The 20,278-nt window shown below is 47.5% G+C and overlaps 1 protein-coding gene across 1 annotated transcript in view; it reads right to left on the minus strand.

Moving 5' to 3' along the window:
• Positions 1–743: 743 nt before the first annotated feature.
• Positions 744–20,278, minus strand: part of LOC124033583 (ubiquitin carboxyl-terminal hydrolase CYLD-like) — a 31,378-nt gene continuing 11,843 nt past the window's right edge. The window contains 15 exon segments of the mRNA XM_046345649.1: positions 744–2,564; positions 2,836–3,052; positions 3,751–3,845; positions 3,848–3,868; positions 4,025–4,133; positions 8,363–8,495; positions 8,673–8,739; positions 8,846–8,937; positions 9,110–9,232; positions 9,388–9,529; positions 9,693–9,858; positions 10,123–10,526; positions 11,981–12,097; positions 12,634–12,735; positions 20,100–20,205. Of these exon segments, the coding sequence (XP_046201605.1) occupies positions 2,380–2,564; positions 2,836–3,052; positions 3,751–3,845; positions 3,848–3,868; positions 4,025–4,133; positions 8,363–8,495; positions 8,673–8,739; positions 8,846–8,937; positions 9,110–9,232; positions 9,388–9,529; positions 9,693–9,858; positions 10,123–10,526; positions 11,981–12,097; positions 12,634–12,735; positions 20,100–20,205 (2,079 nt within the window). The 3' untranslated portion in view covers positions 744–2,379.

The raw sequence follows: 20,278 nt of genomic DNA on the forward strand, positions 1-20,278 counted from the left end.
ACTAAACTGGGGCCCATATTGTAATAAGCCTATGACTAAAGGCATAAACCCACTTGCTCACACATTGTCAACAACTGCTTAAAAACATAGATGAGACTTTTCTCAAGAGCTTGAAATACTGCAGTCCTCACAGACAGGCACCGCAAGTCACTCACTAAGCTAGAAATGTAGCCATGCACCCGCTGGGCACACACTGGTTGAATCAACGTTGTTTCCACGCCATTTCAATAAAATAACATTGAGCCATGTGGAATAAACATTGAATTGATGTCTGTACCCAGTGAGTTATGACTGACTCAAAAAAGCATACCCTTTTCACTATTATAACGATTGATCAGAGATAGGTTTAAAAAATGTATTTCTGCCTTTTCCAGTAGACTGTAGTTTGAGGTGATAAAGAGAAGAAAATAGAACCTTGTGTTAATGTGCTGTCTGGGCTTCGAGCTCCCTGTCGGACCAGTGTCCAGCTGCTGTGTCTCTGCCCACGGGGAGGTTAGTCCCATCTGCACCCCGTCTCTCTGACAAACGCATCAACCAGAGCAGAATCCCCGCTGTGCTGAGCCCCTACAGAGACACCATGCTAATGAGACCTGCACCTCTGTGACAGGTGAGGACACGGACACCAGAGTTGAATCAAGCTACATGACAAGCGTACCCCAATTCACTCGTACTCAGACGTGCCAAACAAAGCAAACTGCCAGGCACATGGCAAACATCTCCAACACACAAATAAACACTTTTCATGCTTTTCAAAACAGGGGTTTTAATTTAGTTAACATTTACGAGAACAGCACTGACATTCATTTGCATCCGTTATATACTTTAAAGATAGATGCACAAGTCAATGTTCATAGATATCCATATCAGAGACTCACATGCTCCAGTGGAGTAAAGAAAGTCCTCCTGTCTGTCTGTGACGAGCATTAAACTTCAGCAGTGCAGAAACAAGCACACACAGTAATAATGTCCCCTTTGAGGGTCCCTGGGAAAACAATCACAATGGGGCTTTGTGGAGGTTGTAGTCATCTGGAAACAAGCATTGAACCTCCCAATCAGGCCTTCATTGTGACATTAAACTACACTACCCAGCATGCCACTGGTGGTAACATTCAGTAGTATTAATGGGACAGCATGAATCACAAGAACTCAATTCAATATCTGGTGAGAGATGGGAGGAGTAAAGATTACATTTAATATATTTTTTACATTTCCTTCAAAAAAGAAAATACGAGAATGTCAATATATTCAGATTAAAATATAATTAGGTATATACTGTATTTTAAGTTACTTGATTTTGATCCATTGTTGGAGAGTTGACTGTCACAAATGTATGAAAAAGACACAAAAGGCATATACTGTTTGTCTCATCAGATAGATAAGTATTGAGTATGACAAATGCCAAGCAGGAGTTTGCTATGTCTTGAGTGCAGTTAAAAGTTTAGATATAAAATAATTTAGTTTGCTGACACACAATGCCTTGAGAATTACAAAAAAGAAAAATCTACAATTTAAAATTTCAGTTGAATATTTCCACAACCTGTTAATTCAAAAACACCTGCCAGGCTTTAGAGTACCTGACCTGTCCTCTGACTGCATGGAGAACTGTCATACAGCCGCCTTTACCATATATCCATTTGGAACACACATAATTTCATGAAATCTACAAGGTATAATAGGGAAATATGCCACCCAAAGTATTCTGGTTGAGCCTAATGCTATATTCGGTTGACACAAATATACTGTTGGTGGTGGTACACATCTGACATAATGTATCATGGTACTAAGGAGGTCTTAAGACAAGCTGTTTAAACCGTATACATAGTTGGTTGAGGGTTTTGAACATGGCATTATTTCCACTATGAGTTGAATTATGGAGCGCTCCCATCTCTTACACTGATTAAGAAAAGCAGGACTCCCCCTGCTTTAGGTAAATGAGGTGGCCTCTGTCCTTCCATCAACATGGCTTGTTTTTGTTTCGCATGTTTGGTCAGCCGAGGCGAGCATGCTGTCCCCCTCTCTCTCTCTCTCCTCTTCCTCTCCACAGGAAGAGAATAATATTCAGCGGACTTCTCGTGTCTCCATCGACCGCCGTCCCCCACCACTCAGCTACGAGGCACAGGGAAGCTACTGACGTCAAGATCAGCTTGTTTTGTTGTTCACCACAGAGGGAAAACAAGAACAACAACACTTCAACAAATGCACAGTGCAAATAAGCTTTTCTCTTTTATAGTCTTCACTTTGGGCAGAGTAGACAGAGGAGACAGGGGCAGGCATTGCGGAGGAGGTGGGGACACAGGGAGAGAGCCCTGGACTGCAGCTCTGCCGTCTGTCTATCTATCTGTCTGTCTGTCTGTTTGGGAGTCTCCTGCTCCAGGGGCTCTACTTGTACAGGCTCATGGTGGGGCTCTGGTACATGCACATGTAGGCGTCACACAGCAGACGGCGGGCCTGGCCCTGGATGCTCTTGGGGTCCAGGACGTGCAGCTCCTCAGGGGTCATCTTCAGATAGGCCCCCACCTCCGGACATGGAGACACCTGGGGGATGTTGAAGCCATTCTGCCCTCCTGTGGAACAACAAACACAGACAGAGCACTCAGATCTGTGGTATTAAAGCAATGGCAAGTGTTCTAGTTATATTGCTATGTAATATAATTTCTGTGTGTGAATTAATCCAAAATATTTACTATTGAGCTGAATATCTATTCATAATTATGAACAAAATCAAAAATAGCTTGACAGTTCATAATAACTTTTAAATTATTCAAAATACTGCTTCCCCCACAACAAAAAGCGAAAAGTTATCCAATAACTCCTGAAGAAGATTTCTCCCCATACCGTCGCGGTCGGCCATACTGTCGAAGAAGAGCCATGCAGAGTCTTGGTGGCCGTACTTGATGAACGCTACGTAGTGACTGGTCTCGATGCAGAGCACAGCGAACAGCTCCATCCGCTGGCGAGGGAAGCTACCCTGCCGCCACACACCCTCTTGCAGTTCCTTGGGGACGGACAACTTGCCGTAGCGATGGGCCTTCCTCCTCGGGTGGAGGTGAACCTGAGGGAACACATACACGTATGACACATACACATAATGGTTGGAAATAAGTATTTACCTATTTCTTAGGGATTTTGTAAGTATTTCTAATCACTAGTTATAAATCGGTCTAATAACAGTTCTCACAGATCGATGGCAACTACAGAGTAAAGAATAAAACTGAAGAATGACAAGTTTCACAATTCATTAGTTTAAAAAAAATCAATTACACATATATTCACAAATGTGCCTCAAAGTTAAAGGTAAATATTTTTGTCTTCAGCTATACGTTATTTAATCAATAAGGCACAAGGGGGTATGGTATATGGCCAATATACCACGGCTAATGGCTGTTCTTAGGCACGACGCAGCGAGAAGTGCCTGGATACAGCCTTTAGCCGTGGTATATTGGTCATATACCAAAACCCCGGGGTGCCTTATTGCTATTATAAACTGATTACCAACGTAATTAGAGAAGTAAAAATACATGTTTTGTCATAGCCGTGGTATATCAGACCTTATACCACAGGTATCAGCCGATCAGCATTCAGGGCTCAAACCACCCAGTATAAAATACAACTTAGAAAGTCACATGAAACTCAGGCATTCCTTAGGACTTGTCGCCCCCAAGTGGATTGTACTGGAACTACACTGCTTTACAACTACTGCAAGATCCTCTTAGTTTATATGTTGGGGAAATGGCACCCTCTGTCGGTTACCTGTGTATTGCACTTTTCACAGAACTGTTTTATCTTCCCGGCAGTGATGTCACCGTCCTCGTAGCACTCCCTGCATTCATACAGAGCCAGACCCCGCAGATTCGACAATCCCTGGGAGCTGAGAGAGAAGCACAGGGTTGAGGGTTGACTATACACACCCACACACAACCATATGTCGATGGAGAACAGTAGATTTATGATATGGAAAAGTTATCACAATCAATAATGATAATCAAACTTCAACCACATTCAAATAAAATTACTTTTTACGCACTGTCTTCAAGTAAGTCTGTGATGTCTAACTCTAGTGAGGGGAAGATCTTGTTGAACATCTTGAAGTCCTTCCCAAAGCGAGGCATTTGGATGATAAGGCAGGAAGGAGCCTGAACAGAGAGAAGATGCATGAAGTCACCACATCAAATTGTATTGGTCACATATACATATTTAGCAGATGTTATTGCTGGTGTAGCAAAATGCTTGTGTTCCTAGCTCCAACAGTGCAGTAGTATGTAGCGAAATGCTTGTGTTCCTAGCTCCAACAGTGCAGTAGTATCTAGCGAAATGCTTGTGTTCCTAGCTCCAACAGTGCAGTAGTATCTAGCGAAATGCTTGTGTTCCTAGCTCCAACAGTGCAGTAGTATCTAGCGAAATGCTTGTGTTCCTAGCTCCAACAGTGCAGTAGTATCTAGCGAAATGCTTGTGTTCCTAGCTCCAACAGTGCAGTAGTATCTAGCGAAATGCTTGTGTTCCTAGCTCCAACAGTGCAGTAGTATCTAGCGAAATGCTTGTGTTCCTAGCTCCAACAGTGCAGTAGTATCTAGCGAAATGTTGTGTTCCTAGCTCCAACAGTGCAGTAGTATCTAGCGAAATGCTTGTGTTCCTAGCTCCAACAGTGCAGTAGTATCTAGCGAAATGCTTGTGTTCCTAGCTCCAACAGTGCAGTAGTATCTAGCGAAATGCTTGTGTTCCTAGCTCCAACAGTGCAGTAGTATCTAGCGAAATGCTTGTGTTCCTAGCTCCAACAGTGCAGTAGTATCTAGCGAAATGCTTGTGTTCCTAGCTCCAACAGTGCAGTAGTATCTAGCGAAATGCTTGTGTTCCTAGCTCCAACAGTGCAGTAGTATCTAGCGAAATGCTTGTGTTCCTAGCTCCAACAGTGCAGTAGTATCTAGTGAAATGCTTGTGTTCCTAGCTCCAACAGTGCAGTAGTATCTAGTGAAATGCTTGTGTTCCTAGCTCCAACAGTGCAGTAGTATCTAACAATTCACACAAATCCAAAAGTAAAAGAATGAAATTAAGAAATATATAAATATTAGATCGAGCAATGTCGGAGTGGCATTGACTAAAATAATGTAGAATAGAATACAGTATATAAATATGAGATGAGTAAAGTAGTATGTAAACATTATTAAATTGACTAGTGTTCCATTAAAGTGGCCAGTGATTCCAAGTCTACAGTATGTATATAGGGCAGCAGCCTATTTTATATGTATTTAATCTTTATTTAACTAGGCAAGTCAGTTAAGAAGAAATTCTTATGTACAATGATGGCCTAACCCTTCCAAACCCTAACCAGGACGACGCTGGACCAATTGTGCGCCGCCCTATGGGACTCCCAATCCTGTCCGGTTGTGATACAGCCTGGAATCGAACCAGGGTCTGTAGTGACGCCTCTAGCACTGAGATGCAGTGCCTTAGACTGCTGCGCCTGCCGGGAGCCTCTAAGGAGCAGGGTTGCGTAACCGGGTGGAAGATAGCTAATGATGTCTATTTATAAGTCTGATGGTCTTGAGATATTGGCTGCTTTTCAGTCTCTCGGTCCCAGCGTTAATGTACCTGTACTGACCTCGCCTTCCGGGTGATAGCGGGGTGAAGTGGTGGTTGATGTCCTTGATGATCTTTTTGGCCTTCCTGTGACATTGGGGGCTGTACGTGTCCTGGAGGGTAGGTAGTTTGCCCTTGTTGATGCGTTGGGAGTTGCCGTACCAGGCGGTGATACAGCCCAACAGGATGCTCTTGTGCATCTGAAAGTTTGTTTGGGTTTTAGGGGCCAAGCCAAATTTCTTCAGCCTCCTGAGGTTGAAGAGGCCTTCTCACAGACAGTGCGCCTTCTTCACCACACTGTCTGTGGGTGGACCATTTCAGATCTTCAGTGATGTGTAAGCCGAAGGGAAGTTTTCCACCTTCTCCACTGAGGTACCGACAATGTGGATAGGAGCATGCTCCCTCTGCTGTTTCCTGAAGTCCACGATCAGCGCTTTGTTTTGTTGACGTTGAGTGAGAATTTACTTTCCTGGCACCACTCTCCCAGGACCCTTACCTCCTCCCTGTAGGCTGTCTCGTCATTGATGGTAATCAGGCCTACTACAGTTGTGTCTGCAAACTTGATGATGGAGTTGGAAGCGTGTGTGGCCACGCAGTCATGGATGAACAGGGAGTACAGGAAGGGGCTGAGCACGCACCCTTGTGGCGCCCCGGTGTTGAGGATCAGCAAAGTAAAGGTGTCGTTTCCTACCTTCACCACCTGGGGGCAGCCCATCAGGAAGTCCAGGATGCAGTTGCACAGGGCGGGGTTGAGACACAGGGCCCCGAGCTTAATGATGAGCTTGGAGGGCACTACGGTGTTGAATGCTGAGCTATAGTCAATGAACAGCATTCTTACATAGGTATTCCTCTTTTCCAGATGGGATAGGGCAGTATGCAGTGCGATGGCGATTGCATTGTCTGTGGATGTATTGGGGCGGTAAGCAAATTGAAATGGGTCTAGGGTGTCAGGTAAGGTAGAGGTGATATGATCCTTGACTAGTCTCTCAAAGTACTTCATGATGACAGAAGTGAGTTCTACAGGGCGATAGTCATTTAGTTCAGTTACCTTTGCTTTCTTGGGTACAGAAACAATGGTGGACATCTTCAAGCAAGACTGTGTTCCCTTTGTAGTCCGTGATTGTCTGTAGACCCTGCCACATACATCTCGTGTCTGAGCCGTTGAATTGCAACTCCACTTTGTCTCTGTACTGACGTTTTTCCTGTTTGATTGCCTTACGGGAGGGAACTACACTGTTTGTATTTGGCCATATTCTCTGTCATTTTGCCATGGTTAAATGCGGTGGTTCACACTTTCATTTTTGTGTGAATGCTGCCATCTAGTCAAGGTTTCTGGTTTGGGTAGGTTTTAATAGTCACAGTGGGTACAACACCTCCTATACACTTCCTGATGAACTCAGTCACCGTATCAGTGTATTCGTCAATGTTATTCTCAGAGGCTATGCGCAACATATCCCAGTCCATGTGATCAAAACAATCTTGAAGCATGGATTCCGATTGGTCAGACCAGCGTTGAATAGACCTTAGCAAGGGCACTTCCTCTGTTTCTGCCTATAGGAAGGGAGGAACAAAATGGAGTCATGTTCAGATTTGTCAAAGCGAGGGTGGGGGAGGGCCTTGTAGGCATTTTGAAAAATTGAGAAGCAGTGGTCCAATGTTTTTCTAGAGCGAGTACTACAGTTGGTAAAACTTCGATAGCGTTTTCCTCAAATTTGCTTTGTTAAAAGCTACAATAAATCCAGCCTCAGGATACGTGGTTTCCAGTTTGCATAAAGTCCAGTGTAGTTCTTTGAGAGCCGCCGTGGTATCGACGTGAGAGGGAATTTACACGGCTGTGACTATAACCAAAGAAAATTCTCTTGGGAGTTAATTCAGTCAGCATTTGATTGTGGCGGATTTTAGGTCGGGTGAACAAAAGGACTTGAGTTTCTGTATGTTATCACAGTCACGCCATGAGTAGTTATTCATGAAACATATACCCCCGCCTTTCTTCTTCCCGGAGAGTTCTTTATTCCCGTCTGCGCGATGTATTGAGAACTCAGTACATCCCGAGATAGCTCTGTTTCTGTGAAACATGGTTATGTTACAATCCCTGATGTCTCTCTGGAAAGAGATCCTCGCTCTGAGCTCGTCTACTTTATTTTCCAGAGACTGAACATTAGCAGGTAATATAAGCGGTGGATGGTGTGCACGCCTCCGGAGTCGGACAAGAATTCCACTCTGAATACCTCTTCTCCGCAGGCGGTGTTTTGGAGCAGGCTCTGGAATAAGTTCAATTACCCTGGAGGGTACGAACAAAGGATCCAATTCGAGAAAGTCGTATTCCTGGTTGTAATTCTGGCGAGTTACCACCACTCTGATATCCAAAAGTTCTTACGGCTGTATGTAATAACACCCCCAAAATGATGGGCTAATAATGTAAGAAATAACACAAAAAAACAAAAAACAAAATACGGCAAAGTTGCTTTGGACCTAGAAGCAGAGCTGCCATATCTGTCAGCACCATCTTACCTTACTGAGGAACAGCCATTACATAACAAACAAAATCCCACTAAAATTCCACAAAAGAGAACTGTATGTGTGTTCTACAAACTACTGATCCTGCCAATTTCCCATAGTAGCTCAGCCGGTCATTGATTAACTCAGCTAATCATTAGAATTGATAGTCAAGTTGACTCTCCCTTCATGCTCCTAGAGTGAATTGCTTCTTGATTGCAATCAGAAAATCATTCACCTCTGAGCAACCCAACCACTGACAGACAGCCAGCCAGACATACAGACAGGTCACCTCAGCAAACTTGAGGTCACTGTTGATGAAGGACCACTCTATGAGCTGCTGGCTGGTTGGCACGCCCACTTTGTCCTTCTTATCCATGAAGATCTGGTAGAAGTAGCAGTCCTGAACCTTCTGACCTGCCGTCCTAGACCCGACAGACACAAACAGAATATCATGTGTAATGCATTGGAAATCATACTAATTTGAGCTCATCTTAGATGCATGTATAAATATTATTAAAATGTGTATACTATTAGCAGAAATAGTTTAGATAAGCAATAACAAGAGGATATGTTTAGGAGTAGGTTTAATGTAGACTGACCTCAGCTTGAGTAAGGGGTCCACCCTCAATATGTGATGGAACAGAATATTGAGGAACTCCTCAGGATCTGTGAGGTGACCATTAAGTTAATAACAAGCTTAAAACATTTAGAAGTTTATGACATTAATAACAAAACCCCAAATCTTTAATATTTTGATAAAGGCATTAGACACCTTTTTCTTCAGATGTGAACCCTGAGGCAGCTTCTACCTTCTCCAGTATCCTTCTGAGCTTCATCACTTTAGTGGCACACACATAGCCATGTCTACCAAGACAAATACAAATAGAATCAGAGGATCTCACAGTTATGATACTTGGCTGTGTCTAGAAAACAAATGAAAGTGCTTAGAAATGACATGTTAAGCATTGGTTTGCCACATGACATTATACTGAATGAATGTGTCTGAACAAAACACGAAGGGCAGTTTCCTACTTACATGCGCAGGGGGTTGACTATCTCTGTGCGTAGCAGCTCCTGTGTCTCTCGGTAATACTCTACGTCAGTCTTGGACCTCGGCCTCAGCAGAACTGTGTCCAGGACTGAGCTGAAGGAAAACAGGCTAAAGAGGGGAAAGGAGGGAAAGAATAAACATGACTCCCTGTTGAGAGACTTAAAAAAAAACTCACTACAGTGACATAGGAATGAGGTTAAGAACTCTATAATAATACACGCGAGGAAGAAGTGAAAACTCAGATCTCTTTTCTATGTCCTCACCAGAAGAGTGTAGAGTCCAGGTAGCAGGAGTTGTAGTGTCCCTGGATACCTTTCTTCTTGCCCACCATGATGTCTAGACCGTCATTCTCAGTGCGTGGAGGAGTGTTCTCATGCACCACCTCACTCAGATAACCCCCGAAAGCTGGACAGACACAAACAGTGAAGTTTAAGTTGACAATCCAGGGCCGGACTGCTTAGCTGGGTGGAAATGTCCCTGTATAGCCTTTACCCGTCAAATCTTAGGGAGTACCTAGGGGTCAATTTGTAATTCAGCGCAGGACTGACAGGTGACATCAGTGACTCACCGATAGAGTTGCATCTCTCAATGGGGTTGGAGGAGTGGTGTAGGGAGGGGAAACGGGAGTCCGGCCGGCAACATTTCAGCTTCACAAACAGGGCCTTCTTGGGCGCGCAGTTGAAGTAACGGGTACCTTGAAAGGTGCCGTCTGTACAGCCAACACACTCTTCCTCCTGAGAGAGCAGAAGCAGACAAGGCCATCATGATGTTGAGTACAGTTACCTGTATGCTATTAAACCAAACATATAGCTAGTAATGATACTGGATTTGGATGATTCTACCATTCAATTAACCAAATGTTGGTTTCTCTGAAGTTTTCCTGAAATTCTTTAGTTCACTTGCTGTGACAATGTTATTGGGAAAAACATAAGATAAAATAGCCAGGTCTCAGAGACGACAAAGAGACAATACTTCCAGTCAGTGTAATGATCTCTCACCAGCTCCAGGCCAGCCAGTGGCTCTGGTAGTCCCGGGGGGAGCCCCACCCAGCGGATGACCCCACACAGGGGCGGGTTCTCCTTCACCTCCACTAGGGACCCCACCTCCAGACCAGGCACTCCCCCACCCCCGCGAGAGCTGGGGGGTGAGGGGGGCCTCGGGGAGGGAGGGCTGGGCAATGGGGGCTCTGGCATCTGCTCTCCCATCACTGACTGCACGGAGAGCGAGAGGGGTCCATGGCACATGCTGCCATTGGGCCCAGTCTTACGGCTCAGGCTGAAGGGCAGGGAGTGGAACTTGTTGTCATTGGACAAGGAAGCAGAGGGCGGGGCCCTGGTAGGAGGTGTGGTTTCATTGAAGTCAGGGGGCGTGTCTGTGAGGGACTTGGCAGGGTCTTCCCCTACTGCAGAGGAAAACAACAAACAATCAATTTTCACTGCAGCAGATATTACACTGACAGAGAGCTTCTAGCATTGTGGACTCATCAGATATTAATTAGTTTTTTTTGCCAATGTTGTGAATAGGGAGTGTGCAGGTGGTGTCACAGCTTCATATCAGCATTAGCAAACCAAATGTGACCTTTCACTATAAAGTGGATACACTTACATTCACTGTAAACAGAACCACAAAATATATCTTGTGTGACACAAGAACGTTTTAATTTACCTCCCATGGGAGTTGAAAAACGTTAATAGTTGGGGCACTGAGAGTGTGTGAGAAAATCTAAATGCCTCCACATGGAGACAGCCACAGAATAATCCAGACAAGATGGGTGAGTCATAAGATCATCACGTCACCAATGGAAAGTACAATACACCATCAAATATGAATATGATTGACCTGAACATATGGGTAAGAAGGCAGTGATGAAAAACAAAAACAGAGGTGATGAAACAGCTGGACAGGACTTCTCTCATTCCTGCGACAGAGGAGTCATCTCCACTGGGTCTTCCTCACCCTAGAGTCCACTGATAGCTCCATAACTTTACACACAGGCTTTACATCACTCAATCATTTTCAATCCCTTGGTTTCACTTGTGTAATTATCCATTCATCACCACCACCACGCTGTAAGGAAAACTATATTTGACCGCATGTAGGCTACCTACCTAAACTACCCCACACCATCCCCCATGAAACATATCCACGTCCTCACTTAAACCAAGTACTGAAGGCTTACACTAATGCTTACAGGAAACCATCAAGAATAAAGTACAGTATTTTACCTAATTTAATTATTTTGAGAGTGAATAAATGTAAGAAATGTTAAAGCATTATTAAAAGCCTTTGTGATTTGAAGAAGACCATGACACCGCAATTGCACTATGCAGGTGGATCTCACAGTTAATGGGAATGAATAGATGGAGGACTCTCAGTGAAGGGTCTTCATCAGGGCCGGGACAATTCCAGTATCGCGATACTCGTTAGCATAGTCTCAAGGAAACAAAACACAAAGCGGATTTAACTTTAGGAAAACAACCCCCGTTGTGTTGTCATCCAGTCACATTTATTTATTTTCCAAGCTATAGAACACACTATTTTACATACAGCAGGTATTTTAAAAAGAACCAAAAGAGTGATCTGCTTCATGTTTTTATTTTTGCAATGGAAAAAATATATTGGATACTGGTATCACCACAGCCCTAGTCTTGATAGCAAGCTTTTTTAATCAAATCACAGTAAAAATTTAAATAATGTTATCTACCTAAACAATACAACAATTAAGTTAAAGATCAAACGCATTATTTATTTTCTTCACTGATTGGTAAATGAATACTGTAGAACAACCATGCATTAACAGGACCCTGCTATCAAGACAGATGGGAGTCTCAGTACTGTATCTTGCTGGGGCTTTACCTTCATCAATGTACCATGTGCTTTTGGATTTGGCCTGGACTGGGTGGTCAACAGAGCTGCCATTTAAAGTATAATACAATTCTGACTTGCTTCTACTCCCACACTGAAGACCTAAGCCTGGAGATAACACAAGTCAGAAGAGAAACAGAAAAGAAGCAGGTGTGTGTTTGCTGCAGTGGAGGCTGCTGGGGGGAGAATGCCTCATAATAGCGGCTGGAATGGAGTAAATGGAATGGTATCAAACCCATGAAAACCATGTTTTTCAATACCATTCCATTTGCTCCATTGCAGCCATTATTATGAGGCGTTCTTTAATGACAGCAGGATAGGTGGGGATAGGTGGGGAGAGGAGGGAGACAGAAAGGCATAGAGAGAGGGAACGGAGGCAGATCATCAGAACACTGTGCAGGTCAGTAGCCATGCAAGGAACACAATGGTTCAGTAACTCTCACCACTCCAAACCATTCACATCAGCTCTGGAATCCAAATGGACCATTCACACAAATGGAATCTTGCCAAACTTCAATTTTCCAAAATTCAGTCATCATGCCTTAATGATATTATTTCCCAATGACAGAACCATCAGCACACTAACACCATGTTAAAGTGTTATAGTGTTAGCTAGTACATGCACTTGAAGCCAGCAGCAGTACCTTTGCTCTTTGGTTTGCTTTGGCCAGAGGAGGACTTGTCACTGCTGCTGCCTCTGGGGGTAAAACTGTGTTTCTGCAGCCTCTGGTCCTGCATGGAGTATTCTGTAAACACACAGTCCAGTAAAACAACAGTGTGGAACAACACTGATATACCCCAACACTGCACAGCTGTCTGTCTTGTTGCAGGTACTGGCAGGTATACAGTATATACAGTTGGAAGTTTACATACACCTTAGCCAAATATATTTAAACTGAGTTTCACAATTCCTGACATTTAATCCTAGTAAAAATTCCCAGTCTTAGGATCACCACTTTATTTTAAGAATGTGAAATGTCAGAATAATAGTAGAGTGATTTCAGCTTTTATTTCTTTCATCGCATTCCCAGTGGGTCAGAAGTTTACATACACTTAATTAGTATTTGGTAGCATTGCCTTCAAATTGTTTAACTTGGGTCAAACGTTTTGGTTAGCCTTCCACAAGCTTCCCACAATAAGTCGGGTGCATTTTGGCTCACACCAACTCTGTCAGAAGGAATAAGTGAGTCAGGTTTGTAGGTCTCCTTGCTCGCACACACTTTTTCATGTCTGCCCACACATTTTCTATACGATTGAGGTCAGGGCTTTTCTTGTCCTTAAGCCATTTTGCCACAACTTTGGAAATATGCTTGGGGTCATTGACCATTTGGAAGACCTATTTGCGACCAAGATTTAACTGATGTCTTGAAATGTTGCCACAATATAGCCACAATTGTCCTACCTCATGATGCCATCTATTTTGTGAAGTGCACCAGTCCCTCCTGCAGCAAAGCACCACCACAACTTGATGTTGCCACCCCTGTGCTTCACGTTTGGGATGGTGTTCTTCGGCTTGCAAGCCTCCCCCTTTTTCCGCCAAACATAATGATGGTCATTATGCCCAAACAGTTCTATTTTTGTTTCATCAGACGAGAGTACAATTCTCCAAAAAGTACGTCCTTTGTCCCTATGTGCAGTTGCAAACCGTAGTCTGGCTTTATGGCGGTTTTGGAGCAGTGGCTTCTTCCTTGCTGAGCGGCCTTTCAGGTTATGTCGATATAGGACTCGTTTTACTGTGGTTAAAGATACTTTTGTACCCATTTCCTCCAGCATCTTCACAGGGTCCTTTGCTGCAGTTCTGGGATTGATTTGCACTTTTCGCACCAAAGTACATTCGTCTTTAGGATACAGAACGTGTCTCAGTCCTGTCTCAGTCCTGTATGACGGCTGCATGGTCCCATGGTGTTTATACTTGCGTACTATTGTTTGTACAGATGAACGTGGTACCTTCAGGCGTTTGTAAATTGCTCCCAGGGATAAACCAGACTTGTGGAGGTCTGATTTCTTTAGATTTACCCATGATATCAAGCAAAGAGGCAATGAGTTTGAATGTAGGCCTTGAAATACATCCACAGGTACACCTCCAATTGATTCAAATTATGTCAATTAGCAGAAGCTTCTAAAGCCATAACATAATTTTCTGGAATTTTCCAAGCTGTTTAACGAATTGTACAAACCCCACCCACCCGCACACACACGCACGCACGCATGCGAAGACCATGTCCAAGAAGACCATGAAAGTCAAAGCATCTGAACCATTGTTGGGGTTCAGTGTCAGACAGCACACAAAAACAAAATCAATAAAACCAATGGCTAGAACAAAGAGGCTGAGAGGAGCAGCATCTCACTTTACTTTCAAAAACAAGCAGAGCCATCAAACAAAAGAGCCTCTGTTAGTGCTGCTGCTACTACGGTACTACTACTGCTGTTGCCGCTGCCGTTACTACTGCTGCCGTTACTACTGCTGCCGTTACTACTGCTGCCGTTACTACTGCTGCCGTTACTACTGCTGCCGTTACTACTGCTGCCGTTACTACTGCTGCGTTACTACTGCTGCCGTTACTACTGCTGCCGTTACTACTGCTGCCTGCCGTTACTACTGCTGCCGTTACTACTGCTGCCGTTACTACTGCTGCCGTTACTACTGCTGCCGTTACTACTGCTGCCGTTACTACTGCTGCCGCTGCGCTGCCGTTACTACTGCTGCCGTTACTACTGCTGCCGTTACTACTGCTGCCGTTACTACTGCTGCCGTTACTACTGCTGCCGTTACTACTGCTGCCGCTACTACTGCTGCCGTTACTACTGCTGCCGCCACGGTACTACTACTGCTGCGCCGCTACGGTACTACTACTGCTGCCGCCGCTACGGTACTACTACTGCTGCCGCCGCTACGGTACTACTACTGCTGCCGCCGCTACGGTACTACTACTGCTGCCGCCGCTCGGTACTACTACTGCTGCCGCCGCTCGGTACTACTACTGCTGCCGCCGCTACGGTACTACTACTGCTGCCGCCGCTGCGGTACTACTACTGCTGCCGCCGCTCACGGTACTACTACTGCTGCCGCCGCTACGGTACTACTACTGCTGCCGCCGCTACGGTACTACTACTGCTGCCGCCGCTACGGTACTACTACTGCTGCCGCCGCTACGGTACTACTACTGCTGCCGCCGCTACGGTACTACTACTGCTGCGCCCGCTGCGCTGCTGCTGCCGCCGCTGCCGCTGCTGCTGCCGCCGCTGCCGCTGCTACTGCTTCTGCTGCCGCTGCTGCTGCCGCTGCCGCTGCTGCTGCTGCCGCTGCCGCCGTTGCCGCTGCTGCCGCTGCCGCTGCTGCTGCTGCCGCCGCCGCTGCTGCTGCTGCTGCGCCGTTGCTGCTGCTGCTGCCGCCGTTGCTGCTGCTGCTGCCGTTGCTGCTGCTGCTGCCGTGCTGCTGCTGCTGCCGTTGCTGCTGCTGCTGCCGCCGTTGCTGCTGCTGCTGCCGCCGTTGCTGCTGCTGCTGCCGCCGTTGCTGCTGCTGCTGCCGCCGTTGCTGCTGCTGCTGCCGCCGTTGCTGCTGCTGCTGCCGCCGTTGCTGCCGCTGCTGCCGCCGTTGCTGCTGCTGCTGCTGCCGTTGCTGCTGCTGCTGCTGCTGCTGTTACTACTGCTGCTGCTGCTGCTGTTGTTACTACAGCTGCTGTTGTTACTACAGCTGCTGTTGTTACTACAGCTGCTGTTGTTACTACAGCTGCTGCTGTTACTGCTGCTGCTGCTGTTACTGCTGCTGCTGCTGTTACTGCTGCTGCTGTGTTACTGCTGCGGCTGCTGTTACTGCTGCGGCTGTTGTTACTGCTGCGGCTGTTGTTACTGCTGCGGCTGTTGTTACTGCTGCGGCTGTTGTTACTGCTGCGGCTGTTGTTACTGCTGCGGCTGTTGTTACTGCTGCGGCTGCTGTTACTGCTGCGGCTGCTGCTGTTACTGCTGCGGCTGCTGCTGTTACTGCTGCGGCTGCTGCTGTTACTGCTGCGGCTGCTGCTGTTACTGCTGCGGCTGCTGCTGTTACTGCTGCGGCTGCTGCTGTTACTGCTGCGGCTGCTGCTGTTACTGCTGCGGCTGCTGCTGTTACTGCTGCGGCTGCTGCTGTTACTGCTGCGGCTGCTGCTGTTACTGCTGCGGCTGCTGCTGTTGCTGCTGCTGCTGTTACTGCTGCTGCTGCTGCTGTTACTACGGCTGCTGCTGCTGTTACTACGGCTGCTGCTGCTGCTGCTGCTGCTGCTGCTGCTACTACGGCTGCTGCTGCTGCTGCTGCTGCTGCTGCTACTACAGCTGCTGCTGCTGCTGCTGCTACTACAGCTGCTGCTGCTGCTGTTACTACAGCTGCTGCTGCTGCTGTTGTTGTTACTGCAGCTGCTGCTGTTGCTGCTGCTGCTGCTGTTAGCTACTGCTGCTGCTGCTGCTGTTGTTACTACTGCTGCTGTGCTGTTGCTACTACAGCTGCTGCCGCTGTTACTACAGCTGCTGCTGCTGCTGTTGTTGTTACTGCTGCTGATGTTGTTGCTGGTGCTGCTGCTGCTGTTACTACGGCTGCTGCTGCTGTTGTTGTTACTACGGCTGCTGCCGCTGTTACTACGGCTGCTGCCGCTGTTACTACGGCTGCTGCCGCTGTTACTACGGCTGCTGCTGCTGCTGCTGCTGCTGCTGTTGTTGTTACTACGGCTGCTGCTGCTGTTACTACGGCTGCTGCTGTGTTACTACGGCTGCTGCTGCTGTTGCTGCTGCTGCTACGGCTGATGCTGCTGCTGTTACTACGGCCGCTGCTGTTACTACGGCTGCTGCCGCTGCTGTTACTACTGCTGTTACTACGGCTGCTGCCGCTGTTGTTACTACGGCTGCTGCCGCTGTTGTTACTACGGCTGCTGCCGCTGTTGCTACTACGGCTGCTGCCGCTGTTGCTACTACGGCTGCTGCCGCTGTTGTTACTACGGCTGCTGCTGTTGTTACTACGGCTGCTGCTGTTGTTACTACGGCTGCTGCTGTTGTTGTTACTACGGCTGCTGCTGTTGTTGTTACTACGGCTGCTGCTGTTGTTGTTACTACGGCTGCTGCTGTTGTTGTTACTACGGCTGCCGCTGTTGTTGTTACTACGGCTGCCGCTGTTGTTGTTACTACGGCTGCCGCTGTTGTTGTTACTACGGCTGCCGCTGTTGTTGTTACTACTGCCGCTGTTGTTGTTACTACTGCTGCTGCCGCTGTTGTTGTTACTACTGCTGCTGCCGCTGTTGTTGTTACTGCTGCTGCTGCTGTTGTTGTTACTGCTGCTGTTGTTACTACGGCTGCTGCTGTTGTTACTACGGCTACTGCTGCTGTTACTACGGCTACTGCTGCTGTTACTACGGCTACTGCTGCTGTTACTACGGCTACTGCTGCTGTTACTACGGCTACTGCTGCTGTTACTACGGCTGCTGCTGCTGTTACTACGGCTGCTGCTGCTGCTGTTGTTACTACGGCTGCTGCTGCTGTTACTACGGCTGCTGCTGCTGTTACTACGGCTGCTGCTGCTGTTACTACGGCTGCTGCTGCTGTTACTACGGCTGCTGCTGCTGTTACTACGGCTGCTGCTGCTGTTACTACGGCTGCTGCTGCTGTTACTACTGCTGCTGTTGTTACTACGGCTGCTGCTGCTGTTACTACGGCTGCTGCTGCTGTTACTACGGCTGCTGCTGCTGCTGCTGTTGTTGTTACTACTGCTGCTGCTGCTGCTGTTACTACGGCTGCTGCTGCTGTTACTACGGCTGCTGCTGCTGTTACTACGGCTGCTGCTGCTGTTACTACGGCTGCTGCTGCTGTTACTACGGCTGCTGCTGCTGCTGTTGTTACTACTGCTGCTGCTGTTGTTGTTACTACTGCTGCTGCTGTTACTACTGCTGCTGCTGCTGTTACTACGGCTGCTGCTGCTGTTACTGCTGCTGCTGTTGTTACTACTGCTGCTGCTGCTGTTGTTACTACTGCTGCTGCTGTTGTTGTTACTACTGCTGCTGCTGTTGTTACTACTGCTGCTGCTGCTGTTACTACGGCTGCTGCTGCTGCTGTTGTTGTTACTGCTGCTGCTGTTGTTGTTACTGCTGCTGCTGTTGTTGTTACTGCTGCTGCTGCTGTTACTGCTGCTGCTGTTGTTACTACGGCTGTTGTTACTACGGCGGCTGCTGTTGTTGTTACTGCTGCTGCTGTTACTACGGCTACTGCTGCTGCTGCTGCTGCTGTTACTACGGCTGCTGCTGCTGCTGTTACTACGGCTGCTGCTGCTGCTGTTACTACTGCTGCTGCTGCTGCTGTTACTACTGCTGCTGCTGCTGCTGTTACTACGGCTGCTGCTGCTGCTGTTACTACGGCTGCTGCTGCTGCTGTTACTACGGCTGCTGCTGCTGCTGTTACTACGGCTGCTGCTGCTGCTGTTACTACGGCTGCTGCTGCTGCTGTTACTACGGCTGCTGCTGCTGCTGTTACTACGGCTGCTGCTGCTGCTGTTACTACGGCTGCTGCTGCTGCTGTTACTACGGCTGCTGCTGCTGCTGTTACTACGGCTGCTGCTGCTGCTGTTACTACGGCTGCTGCTGCTGCTGTTACTACGGCTGCTGCTGCTGCTGTTACTGCTGCTGCTGCTGCTGCTGCTGCTGCTGCTGCTGCTGCTGCTACTGCTGCTGCTGCTGCTGTTACTACTGCTGCTGCTGCTGTTACTACTGCTGCTGCTGTTACTACTGCTGCTGCTGCTGTTGTTACTGCTGCTGCTGCTGTTACTACTGCTGCTGTTACTACTGCTGCTGTTACTACTGCTGCTGCTGTTACTACTGCTGCTGTTACTGCTGCTGCTGTTACTACTGCTGCTGCTGCTGTTACTACTGCTGCTGCTGCTGCTGTTACTACTACTGCTGCTGCTGCTGTTACTACTGCTGCTGCTGCTGCTACTACTGCTGCTGCTGCTGCTACTACTGCTGCTGCTGCTGCTACTACTGCTGCTGCTGCTGCTGCTGCTACTACTACTGCTACTACTACTGCTGCTGCTGCTGCTGCTGCTGCTGCTACTGCTGCTGACGCTGCTGCTGCTACTACTGCTGCTGCTGCTGCTGCTGCTACTACTACTGCTGCTGACGCTGCTGCTGCTACTACTGCTGCTGCTGACACTGCTGCTGCTACTACTGCTGCTGACTGCTGCTGCTGCTACTACTGCTGCTGACGCTGCTGCTGCTACTACTGCTGCTGACGCTGCTGCTGCTGCTACTGCTGCTGACGCTGCTGCTGCTGCTACTGCTGCTGACGCTGCTGCTGCTGCTACTACTGCTGCTGACGCTGCTGCTGCTACTACTGCTGCTGACGCTGCTGCTGCTACTACTGCTGCTGACGCTGCTGCTGCTACTACTGCTGCTGACGCTGCTGCTGCTACTACTGCTGCTGACGCTGCTGCTGCTGCTGACTACTGCTGCTGACGCTGCTGCTGCTGCTGACTGCTGCTGCTGCTGCTGCTGCTGCTGACGCTGCTGCTGCTGCTACTGCTGCTGCTGACGCTGCTGCTGCTGCTACTGCTGCTGCTGACGCTGCTGCTGCTACTACTGCTGACGATGCTGCTGCCACTGCTGCTGACGCTGCTGACGATGCTGCTGCCACTGCTGCTGACGCTGCCGACGATGCTGCTGCCACTGCTGCTGACGCTGCCGACGATGCTGCTGCCACTGCTGCTGACGCTGCCGACGATGCTGCTGCTGCTGCTACTACAGTTACTACTGCTTCTGTTGCTATGCAGCATCTCACTTGACTTTCAAAAACAAGCAGAGCCATCAAGCAAAAGAGCCTCTGTTACTGCTGCTAGTAAAACATACAACACTCCACTTAGTGCTGCTGTGTTCACACACCCCCCACCACAAATACTACACTCATAACTGCCTGGCTGACTATATGGCTAATAGGCAATAGCTGAAGCTTCTTCGGTTATCATTTATAGGATCCAAATAAGGTAGAGAATATTTGAAAAATATATAGTTTTGCACTTGATGAAATTGTAATAAATTGAAATAACAATATACATTTGATGTTAGGGAAAAAAGGAGAGAATAGACTACCGGACCACTGGACTCACCTGGCATTACGTCACAGATGGGGACTAGACGGGTGTGTTCCAGACTGGCGAAATTACACAGCAGCTTCCCATCGATAACACCATCCCAGTCCCCAATAGGATTGTCCTGGAAGAGCCGGAGACAGCAACCGATTACTGCTGCGGGCGTTCCTCATCTCCTAAAACCTGTACTTACAGTC

Source organism: Oncorhynchus gorbuscha, linkage group LG04 (assembly GCF_021184085.1).
Source record: "Oncorhynchus gorbuscha isolate QuinsamMale2020 ecotype Even-year linkage group LG04, OgorEven_v1.0, whole genome shotgun sequence".
Taxonomy (NCBI): domain Eukaryota; kingdom Metazoa; phylum Chordata; class Actinopteri; order Salmoniformes; family Salmonidae; genus Oncorhynchus; species Oncorhynchus gorbuscha.